Here is a 25,353-nt window from a genome sequence, read left to right on the forward strand (position 1 = left end):
GCCACACTATTCCAATACGTTCCTGGAGCTGAAACATCTGGGTAACCCATTGAAGGAAAATGTTAAACAGACCAAAAATCGTTCGTTTCTTCCTTTACCCTGATCTCTTTCAAGTGGCTATGAAGCAATGCCGGGAGCCAGTAAACATTAACATGATCTAATACTCCCCCTTCAAATCCTGGCCCAGGCAAAGCCTGAATCTTGCCAGTGCTTCAGGCCCATTGAATTTGGCAGCACGATGCAAAAATGTTTCCTTGCTCCAGGGAAGCTGGGAGGAATGACAAACAAGACCAAACAGGCCCATGTGGTTTTATGTGAAATACAAACAACTCCCTGTAGTGCATCAGATCTCCCTTTCAAGCTGATTTTTCCCAGAACATTACTCAGCTGGGTAAGTTGTGTAGAGACATCGCAGCTCCACCTGCTGTGCATCTGCAGGCTGGTTCAGCCCCGAGCACTCAGCGAGGCAGCGTTGGGAGGGTCACGGAAAGAGGCCCTCAACTCCTCTCGCATGCACCTAGATCACATCTTACAGAAAGCTCCTATGAGTTTTGCAGACTTGACAGCCTGACATCTCGTGGAGAACTTCCTGGACAGCATCTGCACCATCCACCTCCAGAAGCAATAGGAAGTGTCTGATTATAGAGATTCCACATAGGAAAAAAGGAAGATAATCCAAAATTTTAATACCTGCTGGAATTATCCTCTGTATTATCAAAGCTGCTCAGTGTTTAGCCTGTTGAGCAGAACAACAGACAACCCTGGCTGGCTGCAGGTGTTTGTTCTGTGCACATATTCCTGGATGTCAGGCTGTAAGAGTAAAGCTCCTCCTTCAGGAAACACCCAACCCAAGAACTACCAGGTACTTGGGCAACCTGCTCCTCCAAACCTGGCTGAAGGAGAACTTGCACCATGAGAAGAGGTGGATTTTAGTGAACGGACTGCTACAGCTCACAGTTTTCTACACAGAGCTTTTGAGAGAGGTCGCTGATGCCTACCTTGCTCTGCCAAGCTGGGCTTCTCCAGATCCCCATTGACACATGGCTTGCTTTCTAGTCCATCCTTCAAGACAGGCGGGTCACTGTTCGGTTTCAGAAGGATGTTGCTGAAAGTGGGAGCCAAGCGAAAGCAGCGTTTGGTCTGAAACAGCTGGGTGGACATGGCCTGGAGATTACTGGCTATGCTCGCGTCATTAGTGCTCAGGGAAGTCGGCCCATTGACTCCGGGATCCGGAGCCTCAATTTTAGAGATGCTTGGGCTGTTGGAGTCCCCAAGCCCACTGCCATCCACACAGTTTTTTAAGGCCTCTTTGGGCCCACTTTTGCCTCGGCCACCTCCCTCCTCACCCGGCTCATCCTCCATGTCCTCTAAGTCGGACCGAGATTCTTGGCTGTTCATGTCAGAGTCCGTCTCCACATCAAAAGCAGCTTCTGCTTCCTCGTCACTCTTCTCTGAGACACTTTCTGAGCCATCGCTGCCCTTTATGGAGCCCTGGCTGGAGTCAGAGTCAAAGCCCTCGCTCAGGTCGCTCTCATCCACCTTCTGGGGGTGGCGGCGGCGGCGCAAACAGGAGAGGCGGGAGTATTTCTTGCTTTTCTTGCAGTCATTCTTACGCTGTTCCTCGCTGGGCTGATGATTGGCCAAGTCAGTGTCGGCTTCCTTCTCGATCGAGTTCAATGGCTCCCGCGGCTCCTGGTCATCTGCCGGCATTTAAAATGAGACCACAAGTTAAGAAAGTCCCGATGCGTCACACAAACTGCTTGCCAGCCCTGAGCCTGGGGAACCAGTAGTGCAAATTTCAGCCATCACTTCTATTAGTGTCTTCAACCAGAGAACAAGCAATGGCAACCCCAGAAGAATGACTCACTTTCTAAAAGGAGCCCAGAACAACTTAGGAAACCTGGATTCCTACTGCCCAAGCTGTGCTGCTCCGTTATCAGGCAGCCTCAGTGCTGAATGCCGCTAGACCAGCATAAAATACAGTTGAATCTTGAATCTTTTCCCCAGCTTTCTCCACCACACCAAGCAGGGCGAGGACACGTGCCACTCAGCTTGATTAAACCAGCCACTCCACCCTGTGACTGGGCTGCGTTGACCTAATCCCTTCCTTGACCAACATGCTCACAGCCTTTCCAGCAGCACTATGTCACCCCGACAGCTTCAAAACCCATTCACTGTTGCTTTTGACCAGGAAAACCCTAGTCTTGCATTCTGTGAAATATTACAAATTGACTGTTTGCCGGGGAAAGATTCTCTGCTCAACAGGATCCCCCAGAAACTAAAGATGTGGTTTTGTCTGAGCAGAGGTGAGGTGTGCTGAGCAGAGCCTGTCTCCCTTAGACACTGCCCTGCCCAGGTGTTTCACCTGAGATCATCCCCTCAGTGGAGGAGAAAAGAGTCCAGTAAATAACAGCAAATAGAGAGACAGAAAATAAAGAGCACAGATTGCGGTAAACAGATGACGAATGAGCTGCCAAGAGATACAGAAAGATAACTCCTTACAACAAGGAAAGCAACATTTTCATCCTGTGATGATTCTGATACTCACAGAGAACGTCTAAGTGGAGGCAGATTACCCATCTTTGGGGATTTCAGCCCGCCAATCAAAGACCAAGATGTCTCTAATTAGCACCACTCAGACACTACACTCCAAAACCCATGCCCAGGAGATCTAGGAAAGAAAAGTAAAAGCCAGCCCTATAAGCAGGCAACTGCCTCAGTTCTCTTACCTGTGCCATCGCTCTGAAAGGCTGGGACTGGATTTTCCCCTTCTTCCAGCTCTGCTTGGAGGCGAATATTGACGTGATTTATCAGGTGAGAGAAGAGGGCCAGTGTGAAAGCGATGGCTGCGCTGTACTGCTTTGAACCTGCAACAAGACAGCGTAATGAGCTGGAGGAGACTGACCACTAGCCCAAAACACGTATGCCAGTTGAGACAACATCTTCAGCCTAACTGGACTGCTGAATGTTAATTACTAAATTTCTGAATAAAGCACTGCTTACCTGCCCTCTTGAGGCTGTGAACACTCATAAGGCAGATGATCACCATGCGAAAGATCAGGAGATCGGGAAGGAAGGAGTAGCCACTCTCATACTCTTCTTCATCTTCACTAGTTGAGCTCAGATTAGGAGGAGAGGGCAGGTAGAACAAGCACAGGTTGAAATCCTCCAGCACAGACTGGCAGAGAGATGTCAGCTCAGAATCCAGAGAACTTAACAAGAGGCAAAAATAAACACGAATTATTATTCAAGACTCAAGCTCCTGGCAATGTCTGCATGGAAACTGAACCAAAACTGGCAGTTAGGCGATTCTTTAGCACTAGACAGGATGAAGCACCAGTGAATATACTGCAGGGAACAACAGCTACGGGAAGCAAGTGAGATGAATCAGATTATGTTTTCCTCTCCAAAGCTGCTAAATTAAAGACAAACGATAACGAGAGCACCTCACTGCAAACAGATGGGTCACCAAAAAAAAAAAAAATATATGACGACTTCCCTGGGAGCTCTGGCAATAGTCACTAAGATATACAGGGCGCTTCCATGCTAACGGCAGCAAAAGTTTTGGATCCGCTGCTCAGTTAAAGGATGACATTGCAGCACACGAACTGCGGACTCAAATTTTCCTCCTCCCCTGGCTCTAACTTGCAGCCCTGTAAGAATATTCTAAAATCCTCTGGAGCTATTAGCTACCTCAGAGGAAGCACCCACAGTATTCAATATAACGGGCTATGGGAGTCTCCTGGTTAGAAAATAAACCCGTCTGCAAAACATCTAGCAAATCCTTTTCAGGGGGCAACATGCTTGGGAAATTGAAGTAATTTCCAATTTTCTTATGCACTAAATATGTGTTAAGCAGATATTAAGTGAGTCTTGAAGTTCCACTCTGGCGTAAGTCAGTATTTGAAAGCTGATCCCATACTGGGCTACATTAGCAAGGGCACAGCCGGCAGGCTGAGGAAAATGATTATCCCTCTCTATTCGGCACTCGCAAGATGGCATCTGGAGTACTGCATCCAGTCTTGGGGTCCCCGGTATGAAAAAACAACAAAACCCAACCAAACAAAAAGGCACTGACAAACTGGACTTAGTCCAGCAGAGGACCTGTCAAGGGGAACAGAGAATGTGATGTATGAGAAGAGGCAAAGAGAATCGAGTTTGTCCAGCCTGAGAGAGAGAAGGCTTGGCGGGTATAATCTCCTGGTTTCAGGTGCCGAATAGGTGGTTACAGGGCACTGAGGAAGACTTCTCAATGGTGCACAGCAAAAGGAAGGGAAGTGATGGGTACAAGCCGCAGAAAAGGAAAATGAGACTAGATGGAAGGAAAAAAAAAAAAAATTCCACAGTGAAGGCGGTCAAACACTGGAAGGGGGACCAGAGAGGTGTGGAATCTCTGTCCTTAAATACATTCAAAACTCAGCTGGATGAGGCTCGGAGCAACCTGATCCAACTCATTTGAATCTACCTTCACAGTGGACCTTACTTTGGGAGAGGACTAGACCTCTAGAAGGTCCCTTCCAACCTAAACTATTCCATGATGAGTTTTACTGCAGCCTGTGTACAAGCCCTTTGGAACACCTGCTCAATTTTAAGGAGTAAGAGGTTCATTTACAACCATCTGAAAACCTCCCGGCAGAGACAGAGAAAAGCCAAGAAAAAAAAAAAAAATAAAATCACACAGCTGTGCAAAGCATGCCCAGGTTACGCTATCTGTTTCTTTGAACGAGGTATTTGGTTACGCATTTCCAAATGCGGTGAACAGCCCCGCACACGTACAGACAGTGACTGTCCCATCAGCCTAAATCCAGTGCTTGCCAGGAAAAAGCATTTGATGAGTGAGCATGGCAAGAAAACACCAAAGGCACAGTATAGCACAGAGATGAGCCGTGAGGCTCAGGAATTCAACATTCACTCAGCTACTGGCTTGATTTAGCCAGAGTTGCATTTAACCCTTTGTATTTAAAGGGCTGTATTTAACCCTTTTACATAAATACAAAGTTGTATTTAACCTTTTGGTATTTCAGCCTCCCTTGGCAGATAATCTTTTTCACTCTCCCTGCAAGGTTAGAAGACTAAAGTCTTGGACCTTTTGGCAGAAAGCCTCAGCACAGGCACCGTTATTCTACAGGGAACAGTTTCTTCCAATTCTGAATGCCTGCTACTGTGAGTTATCAATAGAAGATATATCTGCCGTAACCTTACCTGCTCTTTGGCTGCAAAAGACTCTGCAGGTACATAAAGCTCACCAGCAACCTCTTAATGTCTTTGCCTCTAAAAAGATTGAGAAGAAAACACTGTAAAGCAGGTACCGCCGTCACAGAGAGGGACTAGACTAAGAGAGCGTTATTAATAGGTAAAGCGGGTCTCAACTGAAAACTACATTCTGGTGAAACTGGAGAAAAAAAGACAGCGTATACACTTCTAACTTCCACCAATACACCTCAACCCTCAAGAACAGTCACCAGCTCCAGGGGAGAGTGAGAAAATCTCTGAGCTCAAACTCCGCACCTAGCCAGCATTTAGCTTATCTCCTGAAATTATCACCCAAGAGATCGAGAATGGGACCTAGATTGGGGCTCTCAAAATTCTGGGAACAGTCACTGACTCAGATCAGCCATCTACCAGTTCCCACTTCCCAGAAAGACACTACTCTCAACCCAGAGGATGACGCTGGTGGCACTGCAAACCCCCAGCCTGCACCCCTCTCCTTTTCTCTTCCCTCTTACCGTTTCTTGCTTGGAGACAACTTCCTGGTTTCGCATTTCTTCAGCTGGTGATACATTTTGGCTGCTTTGTCGTACAGCCGCTTCAGGTTCCCATAGGCACCTTCAAAGGACACTTCAGACTGGATACTGAGGTACCAAAATACACCACATCAAAAGTTACTTTGCCACAAGGTTGCTCACATTTTATGGCTTTAATTCACTAGAAAGTTATTCAGTTTTCTAAGTATGAAGACAGGTACCTAATGCTTTTGTTTGAACACGCTGGGCTACTTAACTCCCACTGATGTCTGCAAACCCCACTTCAAGCTGTACCACAGCTCCATCTGCAACGTTTACACACCTTTTCAAATATGTGCCTTAAGGCCATGTTCCGATAACTGAATTCCACCCACCTCACTGTGCGGGGTGCCTCACTCAGCACCTCCACTCCCCTTCAAACCCGGCTCTGTAGCACAGGCACAGGGTCTCAGGTGAAACCCTGCCCTCCAAGCGCAGCCCTGCACATGTATTTTAGCGACCAGCACGACGGTTTGGTTTGACCGAGGCTCGCTCTTATCACCAGTCCTGCTCAAGGGTGAAATAAACCCATCTCTCTTCCCCCTCCCCTGGAACTCATCTGCTGAAAACAGTCACAAGTCCAAAGTAAAGGAGAAAAGAGCGTGGCACCAGCAACCACAGCGCACTGGTTCTCTGTGCAGGAAGCCACAAGCCCCACAGACACTCACCAGCGTAAGTAGCAGTAGGTAGCTTCCACGTTGTAGTACTTGCTCCCTGCCAGCGTCCCCAGCTGGTTAAAGGGCATGCCTGCCATGAGAGAGGGGCAACGCAATTAACTCACAACTCTCCAACAGCCCTGCCAGAAAGCAGATCCTTCCCCTCTCACTACATTTCCACACAGGAGGGAAGCCAGGAGACACAAAGAGTAGTAGAGCTGCAGCACAGAGTCTGAGCTACTCGATCCCTTCACCACCCAGCTTTTTTTCCCCTGTTTTATAGTGCTTTTAGACCCTCCCCACCTTCCTGCCAGTTATCTACATAAGAAAGCAGAGCAAACAATGCGCCTCCTCTGTATGAATAATGCCACAGCCTTGACTCTGTATTCCTCTTGACACAGACGTCATCTTATCAGCATTTAAGAGTTCTATTCCAGCCCACTGGGGTACATAATTTTTTGTTGTATTGGTGTTTGGGATCAGCCCGTCAAACAACTCAGTGAGAACTCCGCAAAGACAGTACAAACACTTCTTAAGCTAAGACAGGCCCTCGACTCTCGCCAGGGCGTGTTTTCATAAGGTAGTCGCACCTGAAGGAGAAAGCAGCATGTGAGATTTTTTTGCAGGGGTAAAAAGAGGGAGGTGACCAATAATGCTCCGCTTCTGGCAATGGACAGCTGGATCTTCCCTTCGCCAGACAAGCACAACGTTACCACATTCATGGAAGCCTGAACTGCTGAGAGCTTATCAGATGGGTAAAAGTTGAGGTCATTCGGGAACGGCACCTTTGCTGTTAACTCCTCTCTTTGGCTTGCCAGCAAGAGAGAGATTCTCAAAAAAGGAAGTAATTTTGACCAGAGGATAAAACCACTCCTCTCCCAGCAGCAGGATACAAACCTGACCAGCGCAGTATCACACGGTATTGTTTTGAGGTTGCGGCAACACGATTGTAACAACTGAAAATTCACGGTAACTCACTCACCAATTTGTGGTGCAACAGAAAGGGCTTGATAGTAAAACCGCTCAGCCAGCAGCTCTGTGTCCACACCTGCCAGTTCATTCTGATAGCGAGCTGAAAGAAAACCACACGTTGCCCATCACAAACCAGAAGGCAGCGTCTTCTCTTCCCTCCTGCAGAGAAGCACAGCTTCCCTACAGATTAACAATACCACAAAACGAGAAATACTGGCCAAGTCAACAAATCCATCAAAGAACCGCTCTTGGCAAAACACAGGAACGTACAGGGTTTGCCAGGCCCGTCTGAAGGGCTTTTATTTTAACCGCGCTATTCCGCACATCACAACCCCTGCCACTTCAAGCAAAGGGGATATCCCTCGACACTTGCGGCAGCACGTAAGCAAAAGGAAGATGTTCTTGTGCTCCAAGTGTTAAGTGCCGATTCATTTATCCTGGAAATAACTCAGAGTTGTGCTCCATTTCCCGGTACCTCAAACAGGCTATATTCTACTACAGCAGAATGTGAAATCTAAAGCATGTCAGCTGACATGTGTGTGTATATATATATATATATATATATATATAAAAAAATACCTGGCTGTGGTCAGACTGGACTTTACTAATTTATTATATTATTTTTTGACAGCAGTTTTGGAAACCTTAGGTGAAAGCACTGTGAAGAGGCAAGCGCATTTCTCTCCCACCAGTCAAGTAAGTCATTCTTACTACCCCCATAAGACATTTATTTGCAATGCCATTTTTAGGCTGATTCATGTGCAACGATAAAATGCCAAACAGCTTTCAAGAGCTTGAAGGCTGCTGCGTGTCAAGCACATTTACCCGTGCCACACTTCAAATAGCTGTTTTTCACACAGTTACATGTTTTCTCACTGCCTTCGCTCCCACATGTTCACAATCAAGCAAGAAGCTGACACACTTACCACACACTTCAGGAGGTCGTGACTGTGGGATAGACACGTCTGCTATAAAAAGGATGACATGCAGCCAGACACAATGACAAAGAACCCGGGGCTTTGCAGCGGCCTACCACTCCGGATTGATTCACAACACTGCTTAATAAATCTGATTTTCAGTCACACTTGTGCTGATGACGGTGGCTCCGTAAGGCAACCTTAGAGCCAGTCTGAAGTGAGAAGTCAGCCCACTCGGCGTTTCCTTCACGCTGGCCAAACAACGTAAATAAAAGCAAGGGCTTCCATTCGTACACAGCCACGGATACGGCTGTTTAGCAATAGCAAAATCCTCACCTACTTGTCCAAAAACAAAGCTTCTGCAATTTGTAGCGGTTCGGTTATCCACAAGGATTTCAGCTTACACAAACGTGTCAGAGGGAAACAAGTGTCTGCAAATAACTACAGCTGGTGACTAACGACGACGGACTCAGCACTGTACAGGCACCAACTTTTTGATGTATTAAAGGCTGCCCTGAAAGACGACGCTGTCCTTACCTAGATCTCCCAGATAAACCAGACATCTGTGACATGCCATCTGTGCCCACTCCATCTCCTTCTCCGATGCAGACACAGGTTTCTTGCAGCCTACACGAGAAATACGAAATCACATACACCGTTGGGTACAGGCAGCTGGAAAGACAGAGGAGCAGCTCATGCCTCTGCCCGAGACACCCAACATTTCACCGGATGAAAACAAAGACCACAAGGTCAGACCACACTGTCGGCTGCCGTCTGTGGCATCTGACCAGCACCGCTTCGCTCTCATTGTCAAAATGCAGAAAATAAATGTAGAGAATACATGGAGACACTGATGTTCACCCACTCCCTCTTCAGTTCCCTGCTGGTCAGGGGCAGTGCATGTCAAAGTCACTGAAGTGACTGTCACTCAGACTTTGCCTACAAGGTATGCCACCGAGAGCTGGCTCCATTTGCACTCAGACAAGGGGACAAAGGCCAATTCCTGTCTACACGCCATGTGATCGTGTTAACGCAGCATTGAGCACAAGCTCATAAGGCCTGTTGAGAGGCTGATTTTGTTAGCATGGCTAATGAGGCCTTCGGATGGGAGCCGGAGCAAATCCCTGGAAGCCAGAACAAAGTCTGAGCACACTCGCACCTGGCAGTAGCGTACGATGCAGACGTACCCTCCCCGACACCGAAGATGGAAACAGACTCATTGTCTCAAGACTGAGATCTAGATTTAGGGCTGGCCGACCAAAAAGGGAGGAAGAGAAGGAAAACAAGGCAAAATGAGGACAGCAAATCTGTGCTGTAGGCAGGGCGGCTGCCGTCAGTTAGGAAGAACTGCCTTCGTCCAGAGGAGGGCAACAAGCTGGTGAAAGGGCTGGAAGGAATGTCCCGTGAGGAGCAGCTGAGGACTTTGGCCTTGCCTAGTCTGGAAAAAAGGAGGCTGAGGGGCGACCTCACCGCTCCCTGCAAGTTCCTGAGAAGGGGACGTGGGGAGAAAAGGACTGATCTCTTCTCCCTGGGATCCAGTGATAGGCTGCCTGGGAATGGTTCACAGCTGCGTCAAGGGAGGTTTAGACTGGACATGAGGAAGCATTTCTTTCCCAAGAGGGTGGGTCAAACACTGGAACAGGCTTCCTAGAGAGGTGGTCAATGCCCCAAGGCTGTCAGCGTTTAAGAGGCATTTGGACAATGCCCTTAATAACATGCTTTAACTTTTGGCCAGCCCTGAATTGGTTGGGCAGTTGGACTAGATGATTGTTGGAGGTCCCTTCTAACTGAAATAGTCTATTCTATTCTACACTGAACTTTAAAAAAAAAAAAAAAAGAAAAAAGCACTTCAGACAGTGGAAAGTGTCGAAAGCAACAGGGGAAGGCTGCAGCCAGATGACCTGAACTAACTTATGCCATCAAACATGACTCAGCTCCCGGGAGGGGCTGCTGCTGGCAAGACTGTGCTTCCCACCTCCCCATCAGCACTTTCTCCCGGGCCAGCGGGTCGTGGCTCAGCCAGAGATCGGGAAGCAAAGGCTGCCGCGTCCGTGCTTCCTCTCCAGAGGGCATTTACTGCCACTGGGCAGACCAGTACCCTGGATTCAGTCTAGGTTCGGTCTCCCTGTTGCCAAGGGCTCCCACCTTCTGGAAGAGAAAATTCCCTCAAGCAGGAATTCCCAAGGAAGATCTTTAAGACCCGTTCAGCCTGCTGTTGGAGCCGCTTCCCTCCTGGCTTAGTTTAAAAGCCTCCAGATTTCACTTCCACTCTTAAGCGACCAGTGAGGAACAGTTCCCACTTGCTAACAGGCACTGCATGAGTTACATTATACAAATTCTGGCCTTCAAATCTGTGGACCGGACCTACCCTCCCTTTCTTTTTTGCTTTAAATCCTCTTGCTCCCAATTATAACCACCAAGTTGCGCCCAGATCTTTTCCTGATATGCAAGGTTACATATCTGTTACCCAGTTACATACTGACCTGCTGCATCCTTTTAATTAAAGAGCCTAAAGACATTAAGAAACCTGAATAAGGGGAGCCTTCCAAATGCAATCACGCACCACAGGGTACAAACCCATCTGGAATGTGCATTTTGAGAATTTATTAATTCTGCGGTACTGAGACACATTTCTCAAAGCAACAGTTGCCAGGGACATCTGCCTTTTAAACAGTCATCTCAAAGCCAATCATGATACAATCATCTCCCAGAACTAAGAATAGGATACCAGCAACTAAAACGTTCTATTGCTCCAGACACACTAACTTCTTCTATGCCTGTTTCTGCTGTCCCCCAACCCCCCAGCTTTAAGAATGTCAATTAAACCCTTGCTAATACAGGTCACAAAACATACAGAGGTTCCATTTCTCACCTGGACCCACCCAAACAGAAACACGTGGCTTGAGGCCACTGAGCACAATCCACGAGCAAATGTGAACAAACTATTACAAGGTAATCGAGGATGTGAACGCACGTGCAGCCTTGAGCTGTTTCAGGCTGTGAACACTCTTATTCTTTCCTCCCTAATAGGTGAGATACCTCAAATTACCCTGCATCTACGGGCACAGAGAGGCAGTTACGCGAGACAGCTAACATACCTTACTGTGTTACAGCAGCTTCCTCATGTTCTCAATCCAAGAGTCAACGGCAGTTTCAAAGCTACACACAGTACAACTAGGAAGCACGTGAAGGGAGCACAGATAGAAGGGGCACCAAGAAGAGGAACAATATCTTACACCTAGTGAATAGGATGTCCTGACAAAAATCTGTTGATTTCAAGAGCCTATTCCCCCAATAGCCCATTTGTCTGCTTTAATTAAGCTTTTAAAAACATCCTGTACAGCCAAAAGTGCTCTTCAATTTTCCATAAAAATCTGCCATCACCAAACACTTACTAAAGAACTTTCTAACAGCTTTTTCTTCCTGTTAGAAACCCTTCTTTCTTCCCCACTTTAGTATTTAAAAAAAAAAAACAAACAACAAACAAAAAACCATACAACAACACAGTGCCATGGAAAAGAAAGCAGGACAGACAGTCTGTTCTAAACAGCTAATCAGGAAAAAAAAAAAGATAATCCCTTGAATGCCGGAACAAAGATGGACTAGCACAAGGGGAAGCCACCTGTTCGGGGATTCGGGCCTTGCCCATGAGACCAACACGCCAAGCACTAACCTATGAGAGGGTCTGTTACGTGCGTCCAGTCAATACAGCACTGCAGCTCCAGCTGATAGTGAGACTGGATGTAGAGGAGAAGGTGCTGGTAAAATCCTATGCCAGCAACTAAGTGAGTCCGGTACGCGCACTCCAGAGTGCTACGGCTGTGAATGTGCTGGAGAGAAGAAAAATGAGAATATGTTAATGCAGTCTGGACAACATTTCAGGCTGCCCACCCAAGTTATACCAAGTACGAAGCCAGATAGTGGGGAGCTCAGCTGTAACTGGTTTTGCAGTTCTGTACCTCCTCTTGCTCAACAATGTTGTACCCAAGTGGTATTGACTAAGGGTCAACATCAAGAAGGAGGAACACTTGCTGCTACAACAAATAAATAAAATCAAGGTGTCTGGTTAGAACACCTTAAATACATTCACACAACCAGATCACCAGGAGAGAGTTCACGGCATTAGAAAATACAAGTGTGAATGCTGTGAGTATTTTCCAGGAATCAAGTCCAGCAAAAACAATCAGCACGGAAAAAGCCTCTTAAGACCACTGTTCTACACAGAGCTGTATGTCTATTGAAGATGGGAAAACACAAATTAAGCAAATTATGTTGAAATATCCTCTGCAACGGCAGCACTCTCAGCAGATCATTAAAGCTTACCTGCCCACAGCTAGACAAAAAGTGTATGGCAGCTCCACAATTAGAATTCAGGAGCGCCTGGCTTCCCGCCCTGTGTTCAGACCACAACTTCTCCAAGCAAATGAAGCTTTTAACTTGGTCTCACCCATTGCACAGCCAGAGACTTTCTCATGCCAGAGCCACAGATACCTGCCTTTTTATTTGTTTTAATGAGCTGGATAACTTCATAGTAAACTTTTCTCCAGAGCAGTTCTTCTGCTTTTCTTCCGTAATCCACTGGATGCAAGAACATCAGCTTCACACACAGCTCCCGCAGCCTGCGACAGACAGCAGAGAATTCACATTTAGCTACAGCAGCTACAAATACAGCTGCCACTACATAAGCATGGAAGAGGAAAATCTGAATTCATTATGATGGATGAGCTAGGCCATCTGGTGACAGTACAGCTTGTGTCACTCCCACACAAGAGCATCTGGAAAAGCCATACACCTAACCAGTTACCTTGGCTCAGCCAGCCATCAGTAACTTTCTAAATTGCACAGTAATATCAAGAATTGTCTCGACAGCTTAAAAAATTAGTAAGAAAATCATCCCTGCCAGGCACCCTCTAAACCTGATAAAAGATTTCACACACATATAAGAAGTTTCTTCACCACACAGTTTTTTAAAGGTTGCTCCAAGCCCCGTCCGACCTGGCCTTGAACCCCTCCAGGGATGGGGCAGCCACAGCTTCTCTGGGCAACCTGGGCCAGGGGCTCACCACCCTCACAGCAAAGAGTTTCTTCCTAAACCTAATCTAAATCTAAAACAACTAAGGGCCTGCCCGACTTACTTGTTCCTCAAGCTGATGTTCTCCGGCTTGAACACTTCTTGATACGCTGCCTTATTGCCAAGGATGAGATCCAAACGATGAACGGCCTCTACCACTGCTCTGCAAGGTAACACAGCAAGAAGAGTTTCAGAAGAGCAGGTTATCTGGGATCATTCCGTGAGATCTGGGATGTCTGCACAGAACCGTACCAGCCTAGTTAACTCCATTATTAGCAAGCCGCGCTATACCACCACGCCATATTAATTGATTTCCTTTCTGCCCTCTATTTTAAAAAGCTTATGGAAATAAGTGAAAAGCAGTTACGTACACTGTAATGATTTTGCTGCAAAACAGTTGTTTAATCACCAGTTACCACCGCCCGTCTCGTCAAAAACGTCAATTATTTCTACAGTGGCAAAGTCAGAAGTGTCGGTGGACATGTCAGCAACTTTTAACCTCAGCAATTAAATCACGCTATACAAACACCCAAATTAATTTGGGCGTAAGCTCTACGAATCTTAAGCTCTACGAATTAAAAAATGGACTGATTTCTAACTGTATCGACAGTGTAAGAGTCAAACCTCCACCAACTCGTTTCCTTACATACTTGCCTATGAAAGAAGGCAACTCACATCACTCATTTGCCAAAACTTCATTACAGTGATTCATTGATTAAAGCCCTTAAAGATTTCTCAACAATAGGTAACAGAGACACGCAAACCCAGCCTAAAATACGAACTCTGTTACGAGATTTTTCCCCCAAAAGCCAGCTAAAAGACAGACTAAGCAACCCCTCCAAACCTCTGAGCCATGCAAAAAAAATACCGAATCACTGCCCAAGACTCTCCTCCTGGAGGAGGAACACCACTCTGTGCAAAACCAAGCACTTGAAAGTTTGTACTTGTGAACAAATCAGACTAAAACGTTGCAGTGAAATAAAACCAGGGACTTACAGAAGCATTGGTGCTTACAGGAAGCACCCTCATCGATATCTCATGGACAGTTTGATAAAGAAAAATCGACCAGCTGCATTAAACCCTTCCTACCAAGGGAGATCATCTCTAAACTTCTGCCTTTGTTAAGCCTGTATTTGAGCTCAATAAACTGACTCCTGAAATTAACCTTCCCCAGCTGTTAACTCGACATGTTCCTCTAAGAAATCTGTCCTCCAAACCATCCCCAGCCACTAGCTATCAAACTCCACAGGTACTTGTTCTCCCTCCCAACTTCACATCTGTCTACCCGTCACTCCCCGTTTGCTCCAATACCTTCGCTGCTCCCACTGCTGAGCCTCCCGCGCACGAGAGCCGTTTGAACCAGAAGCTGAAGACAAGGAAGACGCATTGTAAACACAGAATGGGACACTTGATCAGAGCAAACTTCTGCGTAGCAGAACAGCGCGATGCTGCTCCCAGCCTGCTCCCCCTTCCCCGAAATCTCCATCGTCTGCAGAACGCAAACCCCCTCACCACGCTCGCGGCACAACGCAAGGATCGAACTGTCTTTTCCCGCACATGCACAAACGGTCGCCAGATTGAACACAGGGCACTCGCACGGCACTCGCAAGCAAAAGCATGCAAAACCGTACGCTAAGGAGGCAGGCTGAAACCACCACCACTTCCTTGAAAACTACAGATATTACTGTGAAGTAACTGACGGTTTCACACAGCAGCTCCTTGCTAACAAGGCAAATCCGCTTTCACAAACCCACCACACCAAAAGAAACCTCCCTGAAAAAAACCCCAGAATATTCAGGAGCTCAAAGAGAAAGCGTCCCATCTCACGCTACGTCACGGGAAGCCTTTAATTCAAGGGTAACTGGAAATCTCCTTTATTTCCAGTAAATCACAGAACCTGACAGAAGAGAAGCGTAGGGTATAGGACTGTCTTGCACAATGGCTTGGGAGATCAGAACACCACAGTGTTCAACCAACTTCTTCCTAAATAATCATGAAGAAAACCAAGAATAGAGTAAGAATCACACACAAGCGTCTGCAACTAACCTTGACACCCGCAGCCACTTCTGCCCCCTAGCGACTTTCTCCCGTGGCCCGAAGGTCCTTCGCAAACTCTAACAACCTAATACCCTCAAGAGCACATAAAGCAAGCGAGTAAAATGCTTTTTGGTTTACAGGTACAAGGCAGTGTGTATGAAGCATTCATCCAAGCTCACAACATATTGGTGGAGGAGGGATGGACAGGGAGGGCCAAGAAGCCCCACATAGACATTTAGTTTCCCCAGAATAGATCTCCACAAAGCGGCAGGCAATAAACACATCCTTACTGCAACCGGTGATTAATCTCTTGTCACTGTATCCCTCAAAGACCCTCAGCAGGAAACGAACAGCGTGGCTCACAGGGAACTGATTTGTTTCCTACGCAGAAGGGCGACCAGAAGAAAGGGGAACTGCTGATTCATTTGATTCCCAGAGAGAAGTATAGGAAAACTATGATCCTCTGGTCCCAAAATAGGCAGTCTCTACATCTTCAAAATAGCTGTAAAAATGCATTCACTGTGCTCGGCAGCCGCTGTGTGTCTGACAGAAGCTCACATGTCACTGACACCTCAAGGTGAGAAATGATTTCACGGTGACTACAAGCAGTGGACACCTGCATCCAAGGACACGGTCAACCCTAAGGGCGGGATGTCACACATGCAGGTGTGAACACGTGTGTCCAAATCCTCATGTGCAAGTTAACTATATTCAAAAGCTCAACACTGATTCCTTCTCCTGCCACTTATTCAATTCAGATTCTTTTATGGGCACGCGGTCCAGGTTCTCCCACTGCTCGGTAGCTCACATGCCAAACAAGCCTCTATTTTTTTATATCTGGAAAAAAACAGGTCATAAAACCTCATCTAAGAGCCCTCCTGAGTTCAGCAGTGACAGAAATGCATCTTGACACTGTGCAGCACGACACCTGTGAAATAACAGGAATTACTCAAAAAGCAGCGGCCAGAACCCCCTTCTCAAGTTCATAGAATCGTTATGGCTGGAAGAGACCTTTAAGATCATCAAGTCCAACCGTTAACCCAGCACCATTAACCCAGCTGCAAGCAAACAGACAGCTATTTGGCTGCCAACAGTATCAGTGGGTAAGAAATGGGATCAAGCAGTTAAGGAAAGCCTACGCACATGCGCCAGGACTCAAACGCCTGCCAAATGTGAAGTACAGAAAAGTTTCCTTCCAGGGACGATCAGAGCAGGGACACTGGAGGGTATCCCACCTTCCCCTCGAGCACAGGGTGGGAGACATCCCAGAGGGCATCTCCCATACCGCCCTGTTTCCTACAACAGTCAGGGATGGGCACATGAAGACACTGGTTGCTTCTGCTACTTTTTATGGGTTCATTAAAAAAAAACAGGGTTGGTGACTCGAAAGCAGCAAGGTTTATGTTTTAGGATGCAGGTTCCTGAGCCGTAAGGCAGAAGGCAGACCCCACACAAAAATGCCTTCTTCGCAAGAGCTCCATGGTGCTGCTGGAGGAGGCGGAGGCAGGAGTTAAGAATCTGTGACAGCCAGTGACGACCTGCAAGGATCCCATGTCCGCAGTGGTGAGGAAAGGGGACACGATGAGGACAAAAAGGTACAGGAGCCACCTCACTTCAAAAATGTTAGCAAACATCAACACAGGCACTACAGACCATGCTCTGATTAAAAGGCAATACGGTATTTGTGCCTCGGATGGCTTGAGACCACGGGCTGAATTTTACTTAGCAGTTAAGAGGCCAAATTTTGTCCCAGTCCCCATTTTTATACCTGCTGGGTCTAAACGTTGCTTTCAGACAGCACATCAGAACCACAGAGGAGGCAAATCAGATGCCAGTCTATTAAAAGAACCAAGTACAGCACATCATGCCAAGCAGGGTGGAAATGGTCCAAGGTGAAGTCCTCTTCAGCCACGCAGACACCGATCTATCACTTTCCTTCTGTGCAACTAACATTCTGGGATGGGGCAAGACGGCAGGGAGAATTATTTGCCCTCTATTTCTTTATTTAATAGATCACTGAGAGCCACAGTCTCTGAGGAGTAAGACATTTCTCAGGGAAAAGATCTGCAATCATTCATTTGTATTCTGGCATGTGTCAGTACACAAATAATACTGCCCAGAACAAGGCTGGCAGACAAGAATAGTAACGCAAAGCCAATGAGCTAATGGTTACCCAGAATCCAGAAAAGAAATCTGTAAAATAAAGCCGGTCACCCTACAGTAAAACATATGTTTTAAAACAGCACCCAGGGTAATCCAGTTGCCACATTCGGAGGTGAAACTTGGGGATTACCAGTCCACGAAGACTTAAATGGAAAAGATCAAAGACCACCCTATGAACAGTGATGGGCAACCTCATCTCCAAAAGGACACTCCGATGGCCAGCACACTTGCCGAGAACCGTGGAGACCTGAGCTCAACTCCCGCTGCTCTCACAAGCAGACACAAAGCTGATCCCATGTGGGCAGTTTATAGCTGCGACTGGAACATTCAAACACCTGTGATTCAAAGGCACTGTTTAATCCGGTGGCCGAAACTTTCCAGAGACAGTCAGCCACCACACAAAGTACAACGTGCTTCTCAGAGGACAGGAAGTTACCGCTTCATCTAACTGAACTTCAGGCTGAAATAGAACAGAACTGACAAGAGACTGTTAAGGTAGAAAGCTTGCTAAGAGAGCTACCAGCTACGTAGCAAGAAAATTTGTGGGCACTGCAGACATTATAAATCCTGCACTAAAATCCCAGTACTCACTTCCAGATAAAAAAAGGGCCATTTCTACAGGAGTGTGGTTTTCTTTTTCTGCCATAAAAATGCTATAAAGCAACCACACACCTTATTCTGCCATAAAAATTTAAACAGAAAAAAACCACTTCCTTGCCTTGATGACCAATCCAGTGTCTGGTCAAGGGACGTTCACTTGTGAGCTCCAGCAGCATAATGAGGTACCGCTTGCCAGGTGAGCCAAGAAGCACACACATTGCTGGTCCACTGTGACCACAAAGTAAAACACATCTTAAACCATGGTGAAGGTGGTTTAAACAAAATGCATTCTATTTTGCAAGCAGCAGCACATACATCCTCTCCAATCCTGTCCACCACACCTCGGGTAGCAGTGGGCAAGGTGCTATGCTGCGCCAGCTCGACTCCTCGCAGATGTGGGAAGCCACCCTTAAGATCAAATGGGGTATCTCAATGTGACAGCAGATACAGAGCACCACAGCCCTGCAGGCGCTTCCAGCACGACAACGCAGCCCACACCTTGGGTAATCCAAGCCATTGTGTCTTACCACTGACCTTACAATAAGAAAGAGAAATGCACCTAATACAACTTCAAAGCACCGGGAACGTGCTTGTATGAAGCGCATCACAGAAACAAACGAATTCCGGTAACTACCACTCAAACCTGCTATTACTGCTTTGGACTTCTGGGCAAGGATCTTGCCAGATTTCTCAGAGGAAGGCAAGCCTTGCCCTGTTTTAGAGGAGGGCAGCGAGGTTCCAGGAGATGAAAGGACATGGCCAACGTCACCAACCAAGTCAGCAAGACAAAAAGAAAATGGAGCCCATCTCTTGCCTTCATTATGTTGCTCATCTTCAAAACCACATTGCCACTGCTGAAACTCCACTACGAATCTGCTTTACTGATAGAGAAATTGAGACAGAAGAGGACAATTTCTGGGCCGCACTCACAAAACAAGTCATCAGCAAAGCAGAGGCCAGGCACCCCAGCGCTGACAGCGTGGCACCTCATCCCTGCTGGGCTGAGCTGACCAAGGCCATCGTTATTTCCTGAATCTTGTCTTCTGATGCTATTTCCAATGCACGGTGCAGAGATGTGAGTGAGAGTGGAGTCCCAGGGAGTGCTTCATTGGTAAAACCTGCAGCTAGAGCAGCCTTGCCCTCCGCACAGCAGGAGTGCCCTGGCTCAAGCTCCTGCTCATCGCACCCTCTTCTCCAGCCTTTCCTACTTAATCCCCGTCTGCTGTCAATGCCAGGGACCCCCTCTCCAGCCCCCCATCTCCCTGGGTAACCCCTACATCTTGCCCTTATCCCACTGCATCCCCACACCTCCCTCCCCATCAGCCCCCGTAACCCCCAATTCCCGCATAACTCCTTCCTCCATCCCCCTGGGTGCCCCATGCCCCCTTTCCCTGATCCCCTCCTTACCCTCCCACCTGTCTTCTTCCCCCCATCTCTCCAGTGTTCTCTCATCTCCCCTGGATCCCCCCCAGTTCCTTTCCCCCCGCTTTGTTTTGACTTGTCTCCCCCGCACCCCCCGTACCCCTTTTTCACCAGTGCCGCCCCCCACCCCATGTACACCTCACCTCCCCTGGATCCCACACAACCCCCTTCCTCCCAGTCTTCCCTAAATTTCCCCCTTCTCCTTTCCCTTAGCACTGCCCTGCTTCCCCTGGATTCCCCCTCATTTTCTTCACCTCAATCTTCCCTAAATTCCACCACCCCCTTCCCCTGTTTCCCCCCGTCTTCCCTACATCCCACCACCTCCTTCCCCCCGCATCTTTCCTGAACATCCCTCCAAGTCCCCCTCCCCGGTTCCCCCAGTCTCCCCTGCATTCCTTCCCCCTCAAGGTTTCCCTCCAACGCCCCCTGAATCCCCCCTCACCCCCGATAAACCCCCAGCCTTCCCTCCCTGCCGCCATTTCCTTCCCCAGCCCCTCTAAACCTTCCCTGACTCCTTCCCCCACCTCATTCCCTTCAACCTTCCCTAAATCCCCTCAGTCCCCTCCGCCTGGGTCCCCCCCAACCTCCTCCGGACCCCGCCCCATCTCCTTTCGCCCCCCTACTTTCCCCTGCACCCCCTCATCCCCTTCCCCCGCTCCCCACCTCTCCCCTGATCCCCTCCATCTCCCCCCCGGCTCCCTCCTCCTCCCCCCGGACGCCCCTCTCCTCACCGGTACAGCCGCTTGGTGTGCAGCACCTTGGCCTCCGGCTCGCCGCTCTCGCCGGTCGCCCCGCCGCCTTGGCTCATGGCGCCCGGCCGAGGGCAAGGCCCGGCCCACCCGGCCGAGACACCCCCGCCGGCCTCCGCCCGCCCGCCCGCCCTCCCTCTCAGCAGCGGCCGCGCCGCCCCGCCGCTCCCCGCCGCCGCCGCCGCCCCCGGCCCCGCTCGGCCGCCATGGCTGCGCGGCTGCCCCCTGCCCCGCGCCGCTCTCGCGAGACTCCGCGCGAGCCCGGCCCGCGGCGGGCAAACATGGCGGCGGTGGGGCCGGCCTCACCTCGCGAGAGCTCGGCCTCATCTCGCGAGAGTTCTCCCTCTCGCCGCGCCAGGGCCGGGGGCGGGCAAATATGGCGGCGGCGGTCTCAGGCGGCTGGGCCGTGGTGGTCGCTCTGCCGGGAGCTGGGCCTCAGGGGGGCTGTTCCCGCTGTGAGCCCTCCCTATAGCTGTCCCGCGCCATGAGCCTGGCTGTGGGGCGGGCGTTCCCCTGCCTTGGCGCCTCAGGGCCGCCCCTGAGGGGTGTTACGGGGGGCGCACTCCATCCTTGTGAGGGCCATGAGCTGGGGTGGCGGCAGGAATCCCTCCCCAGCCCTGGGATTCCCTTCACGCCGCCATGCAGCACGGAGGCCCGGTGCTGGGACGGGGACTCCCCGGGGTCCCTTTGGCGTGTCACCTCCTCAGCACGGCCATGGCTCTCACAGGAGATCCAGGCCTGGCCTGTCTCCGCCATGGCTGACAAGCACTGGGGCTTCTGCACCAGGCCCTGCCGCCAGCCCTCCTGGCACAGAACCCCCCTGGAAGGGGGACACCCCGCCCTGTGCCGACCCCTCCATGGTGGCTGTCCCATGCAGGGACACATCCCCGGGTGTGGGTGGGCTGGGGAGCTGGCAGAGGGCTTGAGGGGCCACCGTAGGCTAGGCCCCGCGTCGGGCAAGGCGGCTGCGCCTGCCCCTTTGGCTCGGCCCCACCTTGGGCTGGTTAAACAGGTTTGAAGTCTACACACAGGTTGAGGAAGCATTTCGCAGGCTCCCAGCACGGCTGCCGCTGCTGCGTGGCCCCCCCCAGGCCCATGGCCCCCCACCTCTCTCCAAGTAAGTCCAGCAGCGAGGGGAGTCCGGTGCCAGCTTCCCCCCGCATCCTGGGGGGTGATGAGGGAGGGAGTGGGGCTGGGAGTGGGGAGATGGAGGTATGCAAGGTACAGGCAGCTGCTTTTGCCGTGCTCCCTTGCGTGGACCTTAGGTGAAGCCCTGCGCCGCTCTGCCTCAGTTTCCCCATGGCTGTGGCCAGGCCAGGGCACTTTCTGGGGGTGCAGGGATGAATGTGCCCAGGGGGGAGAGCGAGAGACATTTTCATTGCAGGAAGCTCCCATGCCTGCAGCCAGCAGCACCTGAGGCGGGCTAAGAGACAGGGGTCCCCTGCTAAGAGGGAAAAATGGGAGATTTCTGCCTGGATCTCCTGCTTCCCTATAGCAAGCGGCACCCCACAGCCTCCTGTGCCTGCCCCAGATCAGTCTCAGCCACGAGAGGCAGCAAATCTGGCTCACCCTGGATTTAGCTGTGAATCCTAGATGCAGCCTGGCTGGCTCTGCCCGAGTATCGGGGCTCGGCTGATGGCGGCACGGGACGGAGCTGCATGTGGAGCCGGTTGTGTCAGCCAGGCAGTGTCCAGCTCGTCAGAGTCACTGGGCTCGTGCCCGCCAGAAGCCCCAGGATGTTTGGCCAGGTGGGGATGCGATTCCCGGGGCACAGCCAGGGCTCAGCAGGCGCCCAGCTCTGGGCAATGGTGCCCACGTGTGTGATGCCACATGCCCCGATCCCACTGCCATGCGCTGGGTGCGCTGGCAGGGCATGAGAGCATGGGGACACTGGGCTCTGCTTTAGTGGAAGGGCAGGCAGGTGATGGGGACTCCAGGGGTGGCGGCTGCCAGTTCGCAGCCCACTTTGTAACTGGGGCTGTGTGCGTGACCCCAAACCTCTCATTTCTGCTGTTTTTTCGTCTGTCTCCTTTATCCTGGCACAGGGTGAAGTGTAAGGGACAGGAACCCAGTCCCCTCTCGACACCCCAAAACACAGGAGAGTTTCTTGCCAGTCCCCAGCTGCGTCCCGAGTGATACTGAGCCGGCTGCTCTCATGGCTGCCGCTGACCCCATCCTGCCTCCTGAGGAGGTGGCTTTGCTGGAGCTAGGGAAGGTTGCCCTGGCCACCCCCCTGGACAAGGTGCCACCGGCCCCAGGTGAACACCCAGGGGACCCTGATGCCACCCTGCCATGGGACCGGAGCCAGCACAGCGCCCCGAGCCAGCCAGAGCCTGCAGAGACAAAGAGGCGCTCAAGTCCCGAAGGGGGCCGCGAAGACCCAGAGGAAGCTGCTCTCAACTGCCCCCCAGCTGAGGCCGAAGACGAGGAAGCCCCCGGGCTGCCCATGATGGCGGCCCATGTCTTTGTGCCCATCGACCCGCAGTGCATTGAGCAGAGACCCAGCAAGCAGAAGAAGCAACCCACCCCGTGGCCTCAGGAGGAGGGCAAGGGGGGGCACGTCCCCCACAGCAACAGACCCGACGGCCTCCGCCAGAAGCAGGTCTTCCTTCCCATCGGCCCCTCACGCTACAGGGACCCGCTGGGCTTTGAGGGGCGAGTGACCAAGCCACTGGCTGAGGAGCCGGGGTGCCTGTGTGCCAGAGAGTGCGGCACCGGCAACCTAAAGGCCGTGGCCTCCGTGGTGGGGGCCCTGCTCCTCTGCCCCTGCTTCATCTATGGGGCCTATGTCTTTCTGCCTTTTGACGCGCCGCTGCTGCCCACCGTCAGCGCCCGCCTGGTCTACACGCTGCGCTGCGCCGCCTTTGCCACCTTCCCCATCGTTCTGGGTGAGCCGCGGGGTTGGCGTACAAAGCCCTTCGCCCCACTGGTGGGCTGCACTAGTCCCGGGGGAGGGGAGCGGGGGCTGTGGGGAGCGGGGAGCAGAGCCAGGGCTGAGCTCTTTGCAGCTCCATTGCTCCCACCAGGAGCAGCAGGATTTTTCCTACCCTCTTTCCACTCCCTTGGATCTCTCTCTGGTCCCCGCCCCACGCCCAGCCCTCGGGCCCCAGTGCAGTTTCACTGGGCTCAGCCCCTCTCTTTGCCCCCCAGGGATGATTGTCAGCGGCATCTCCCGCCTCTGCTCCTCTGCATTGGAGGCCTTCGGGGAGCTGCAGCGGGAGGTGGAGATCCACCGCACCTACGTCTCCCAGTCCGTCCATCTCTTCATCCTCTACTTCTTCAACATGGCTGTGCTGGCCACCTACCTCCCACAGGAGGTCCTCAAGCTCATCCCCCTGCTCACGGGGCTTTTTGCCATCTCCCGGTAAGTGGCTACCTGGGCTGCGGCAGTGCCCAGGGTGCAAACAGGCTCTGTCAGCGCTGGCAAACACCACGCCTTGGTGGAAACTCCTGCTCTGGCAGTGCCTCACCTGGCCAACGACAGCCAGGAAAGCTGGCACAGGGGAAGGGTTGCTCTATCCCTCATCGGCCCGGTCTGGCAAACCCTCGCTGGGGTCAGAACCCCTGGGCGAAGCTGGGTGCCAGCCCCAAGGCATTGCCCTCGCTGAGCCCGCACCTCTCTGCCCTCTCCAGGTTGATTTACTGGCTGTCATACGCCATTGGACGCTCCTTCCGCGCCTTCGGCTTCAGCATGACCTTCCTGCCCCTCCTGGCCATGCTAGTCTGGAACCTCTACAGCATGTTCGTCGTGGAGCCCGAAAACCTCCTTGCTGTGGCAGCGCCAAAGCCCGAGGACGGCTCCAAGGCCAACGGAGCCAAACTGCGGTACTGGGGGTGAGGGAGACCCCAGGGAGATGGGGTGCCGGGACCCCACAGTGCAGAGGGCTTGAGCCTTCCTCGCTGCCCTGCCTTGGCAGCCTTGGAGGTGGAGGGGTGCAGGCGGATCTGGCTGGGCCCCCGCTCCCTGCCCAGGCCCGGCGGGGTTTTGCTGGGCACCCGGGGTTTTGCTGGGTACCAGAGTTGATAGAGCCAAGCTGTAAAACCCTCTGCACTGGGAGATTCCTGCAGGAGGGCGAACAGGGCCTGGAGCAAGACCAGTGAGCCCTGTTCCACGGGGATGGGGCGGGCTGGGAGTTGCGAACCTCATGCTGGAGCTGGCTTTGCCCAATAAAGCCCTTCACCGAGTGGCTCTGTGGCTGGTTTGGGGCGGGTGGGTTACATTCCCATGGAATCGCTGCTGCCAGGATTTATAGCTTCGCCCTCGCAAAGCCATCATCCAGCCCCAAAATGATGTTTCCAAGCGGGGTGGGGGGGAAAGATGCTTCCCCAAACTGTCCATCTCCCAGCGCTGCAGCAGCACCCCAGCCCTGCGTCCTGCTCCCGGGTCCCTGCGTGGCTGGTCCTGCCCAGCCTGTCCCTCCTCCTCTTCCTCCTGGTGGAGGTTCACAAACCAGTTGGCCGGGTAGGAGGGAGGGAGCCCTGCCCCAGGGAGGGATGCAGGGAGAAGCCAGGATGGGTGAGCTGGCAGCAGGCTTGCTGCTGACGAGGGCTGGGGATGGCTGATCCCCCCCAAGGACGGGCACCCAGCCTGCACCCCTCAGGGCACCCCTTGGGAGTCCTTTGCAGACCCCTGGGAGTCCAGCCCCGTGGAATTCTGATTGTCTCAGTTCTCTCATTCTCTGCGTAACCCAAACCAGTTAAAAATCCACCAAATAAAGGGAAAGCCCCTCCAGCCCTACATCTGCCAAGTGTTCGGCTCGTCCCGCCTCCCATCCCTGAATCACGGGAGCGGCTCACCCACTGCCGCCCAGCTGAGTTGGGGAACGGGAACAGCGTGACTCCTCAAACACGCTTCTTGGCAGGGGCAGGGCCCGCGGCCTGCGCTCACGCTGACCCCACGGTTCATAAAAAAAACACCCCAGAGCACCACCCGCTGCTGCGGGGCAGGAGTCAATCTAGGGGCAGGGAGTCTCCCTCCTCTCA

The 25,353-nt window shown here is 51.3% G+C and overlaps 2 protein-coding genes across 6 annotated transcripts in view; one reads left to right on the top strand and one right to left on the bottom strand.

Moving 5' to 3' along the window:
- SMG5 (SMG5 nonsense mediated mRNA decay factor) overlaps window positions 1-20,607 on the bottom strand; it is a 29,539-nt gene extending 8,932 nt beyond the window's left edge. For 2 of the 4 annotated variants that reach the window (XR_012584524.1, XM_074566239.1), the window contains exons 1-12: window positions 20,353-20,607; window positions 13,464-13,562; window positions 12,824-12,947; window positions 12,002-12,158; window positions 8,866-8,955; window positions 7,422-7,511; window positions 6,452-6,530; window positions 5,727-5,852; window positions 5,203-5,271; window positions 3,004-3,212; window positions 2,730-2,867; window positions 999-1,700 (exon numbers count right to left, since the gene is read on the bottom strand). Coding sequence is in view for 2 of the 4 variants with exons in the window: in XM_074566239.1 (XP_074422340.1) it covers window positions 999-1,700; window positions 2,730-2,867; window positions 3,004-3,212; window positions 5,203-5,271; window positions 5,727-5,852; window positions 6,452-6,530; window positions 7,422-7,511; window positions 8,866-8,955; window positions 12,002-12,158; window positions 12,824-12,947; window positions 13,464-13,562; window positions 20,353-20,429 (1,960 nt within the window). In the remaining 2 variants the exon portion in view is untranslated. Of the gene's footprint in view, window positions 1-998; window positions 1,701-2,729; window positions 2,868-3,003; window positions 3,213-5,202; window positions 5,272-5,726; window positions 5,853-6,451; window positions 6,531-7,421; window positions 7,512-8,865; window positions 8,956-12,001; window positions 12,159-12,823; window positions 12,948-13,463; window positions 13,563-19,129; window positions 19,176-20,352 lie in introns of those variants that run through there. The other 2 variants (XR_012584525.1, XM_074566240.1) reach the window with 2 other exon arrangements.
- Window positions 20,608-20,726: 119 nt separating this feature from the next.
- Window positions 20,727-24,557, top strand: TMEM79 (transmembrane protein 79). Of its 2 annotated transcripts, none has more exons than XM_074566278.1 (4): window positions 20,727-21,487; window positions 22,416-23,258; window positions 23,521-23,734; window positions 24,004-24,557. In XM_074566278.1, exons 2-4 carry the CDS (start codon window positions 22,526-22,528, stop codon window positions 24,206-24,208), a joined length of 1,152 nt encoding a protein of 383 aa, XP_074422379.1. In that variant the 5' UTR covers window positions 20,727-21,487; window positions 22,416-22,525; the 3' UTR covers window positions 24,209-24,557. The 2 variants fall into 2 exon arrangements, with proteins under 2 accessions (XP_074422379.1, XP_074422380.1); XM_074566279.1 differs by lacking the exon at window positions 20,727-21,487 and adding an exon at window positions 22,036-22,118.
- Window positions 24,558-25,353: the final 796 nt, after the last annotated feature.

The sequence above is a fragment of the Larus michahellis genome, chromosome 24 (assembly GCF_964199755.1).
Source record: "Larus michahellis chromosome 24, bLarMic1.1, whole genome shotgun sequence".
NCBI classification, from domain to species: Eukaryota; Metazoa; Chordata; class Aves; order Charadriiformes; family Laridae; genus Larus; species Larus michahellis.

Excerpts from the sequence above, each read along its gene's own strand:
- TMEM79 (XM_074566278.1), top strand. The coding sequence starts at position 22,526 with ATGGCTGCCGCTGACCCCATCCTGCCTCCTGAGGAGGTGGCTTTGCTG. Across the intron at positions 23,259-23,520 it reads CACCTTCCCCATCGTTCTGG|GGATGATTGTCAGCGGCATC; the intron begins GTGAGCCGCGGG and ends TTTGCCCCCCAG. Across the intron at positions 23,735-24,003 it reads GGGCTTTTTGCCATCTCCCG|GTTGATTTACTGGCTGTCAT; the intron begins GTAAGTGGCTAC and ends TGCCCTCTCCAG.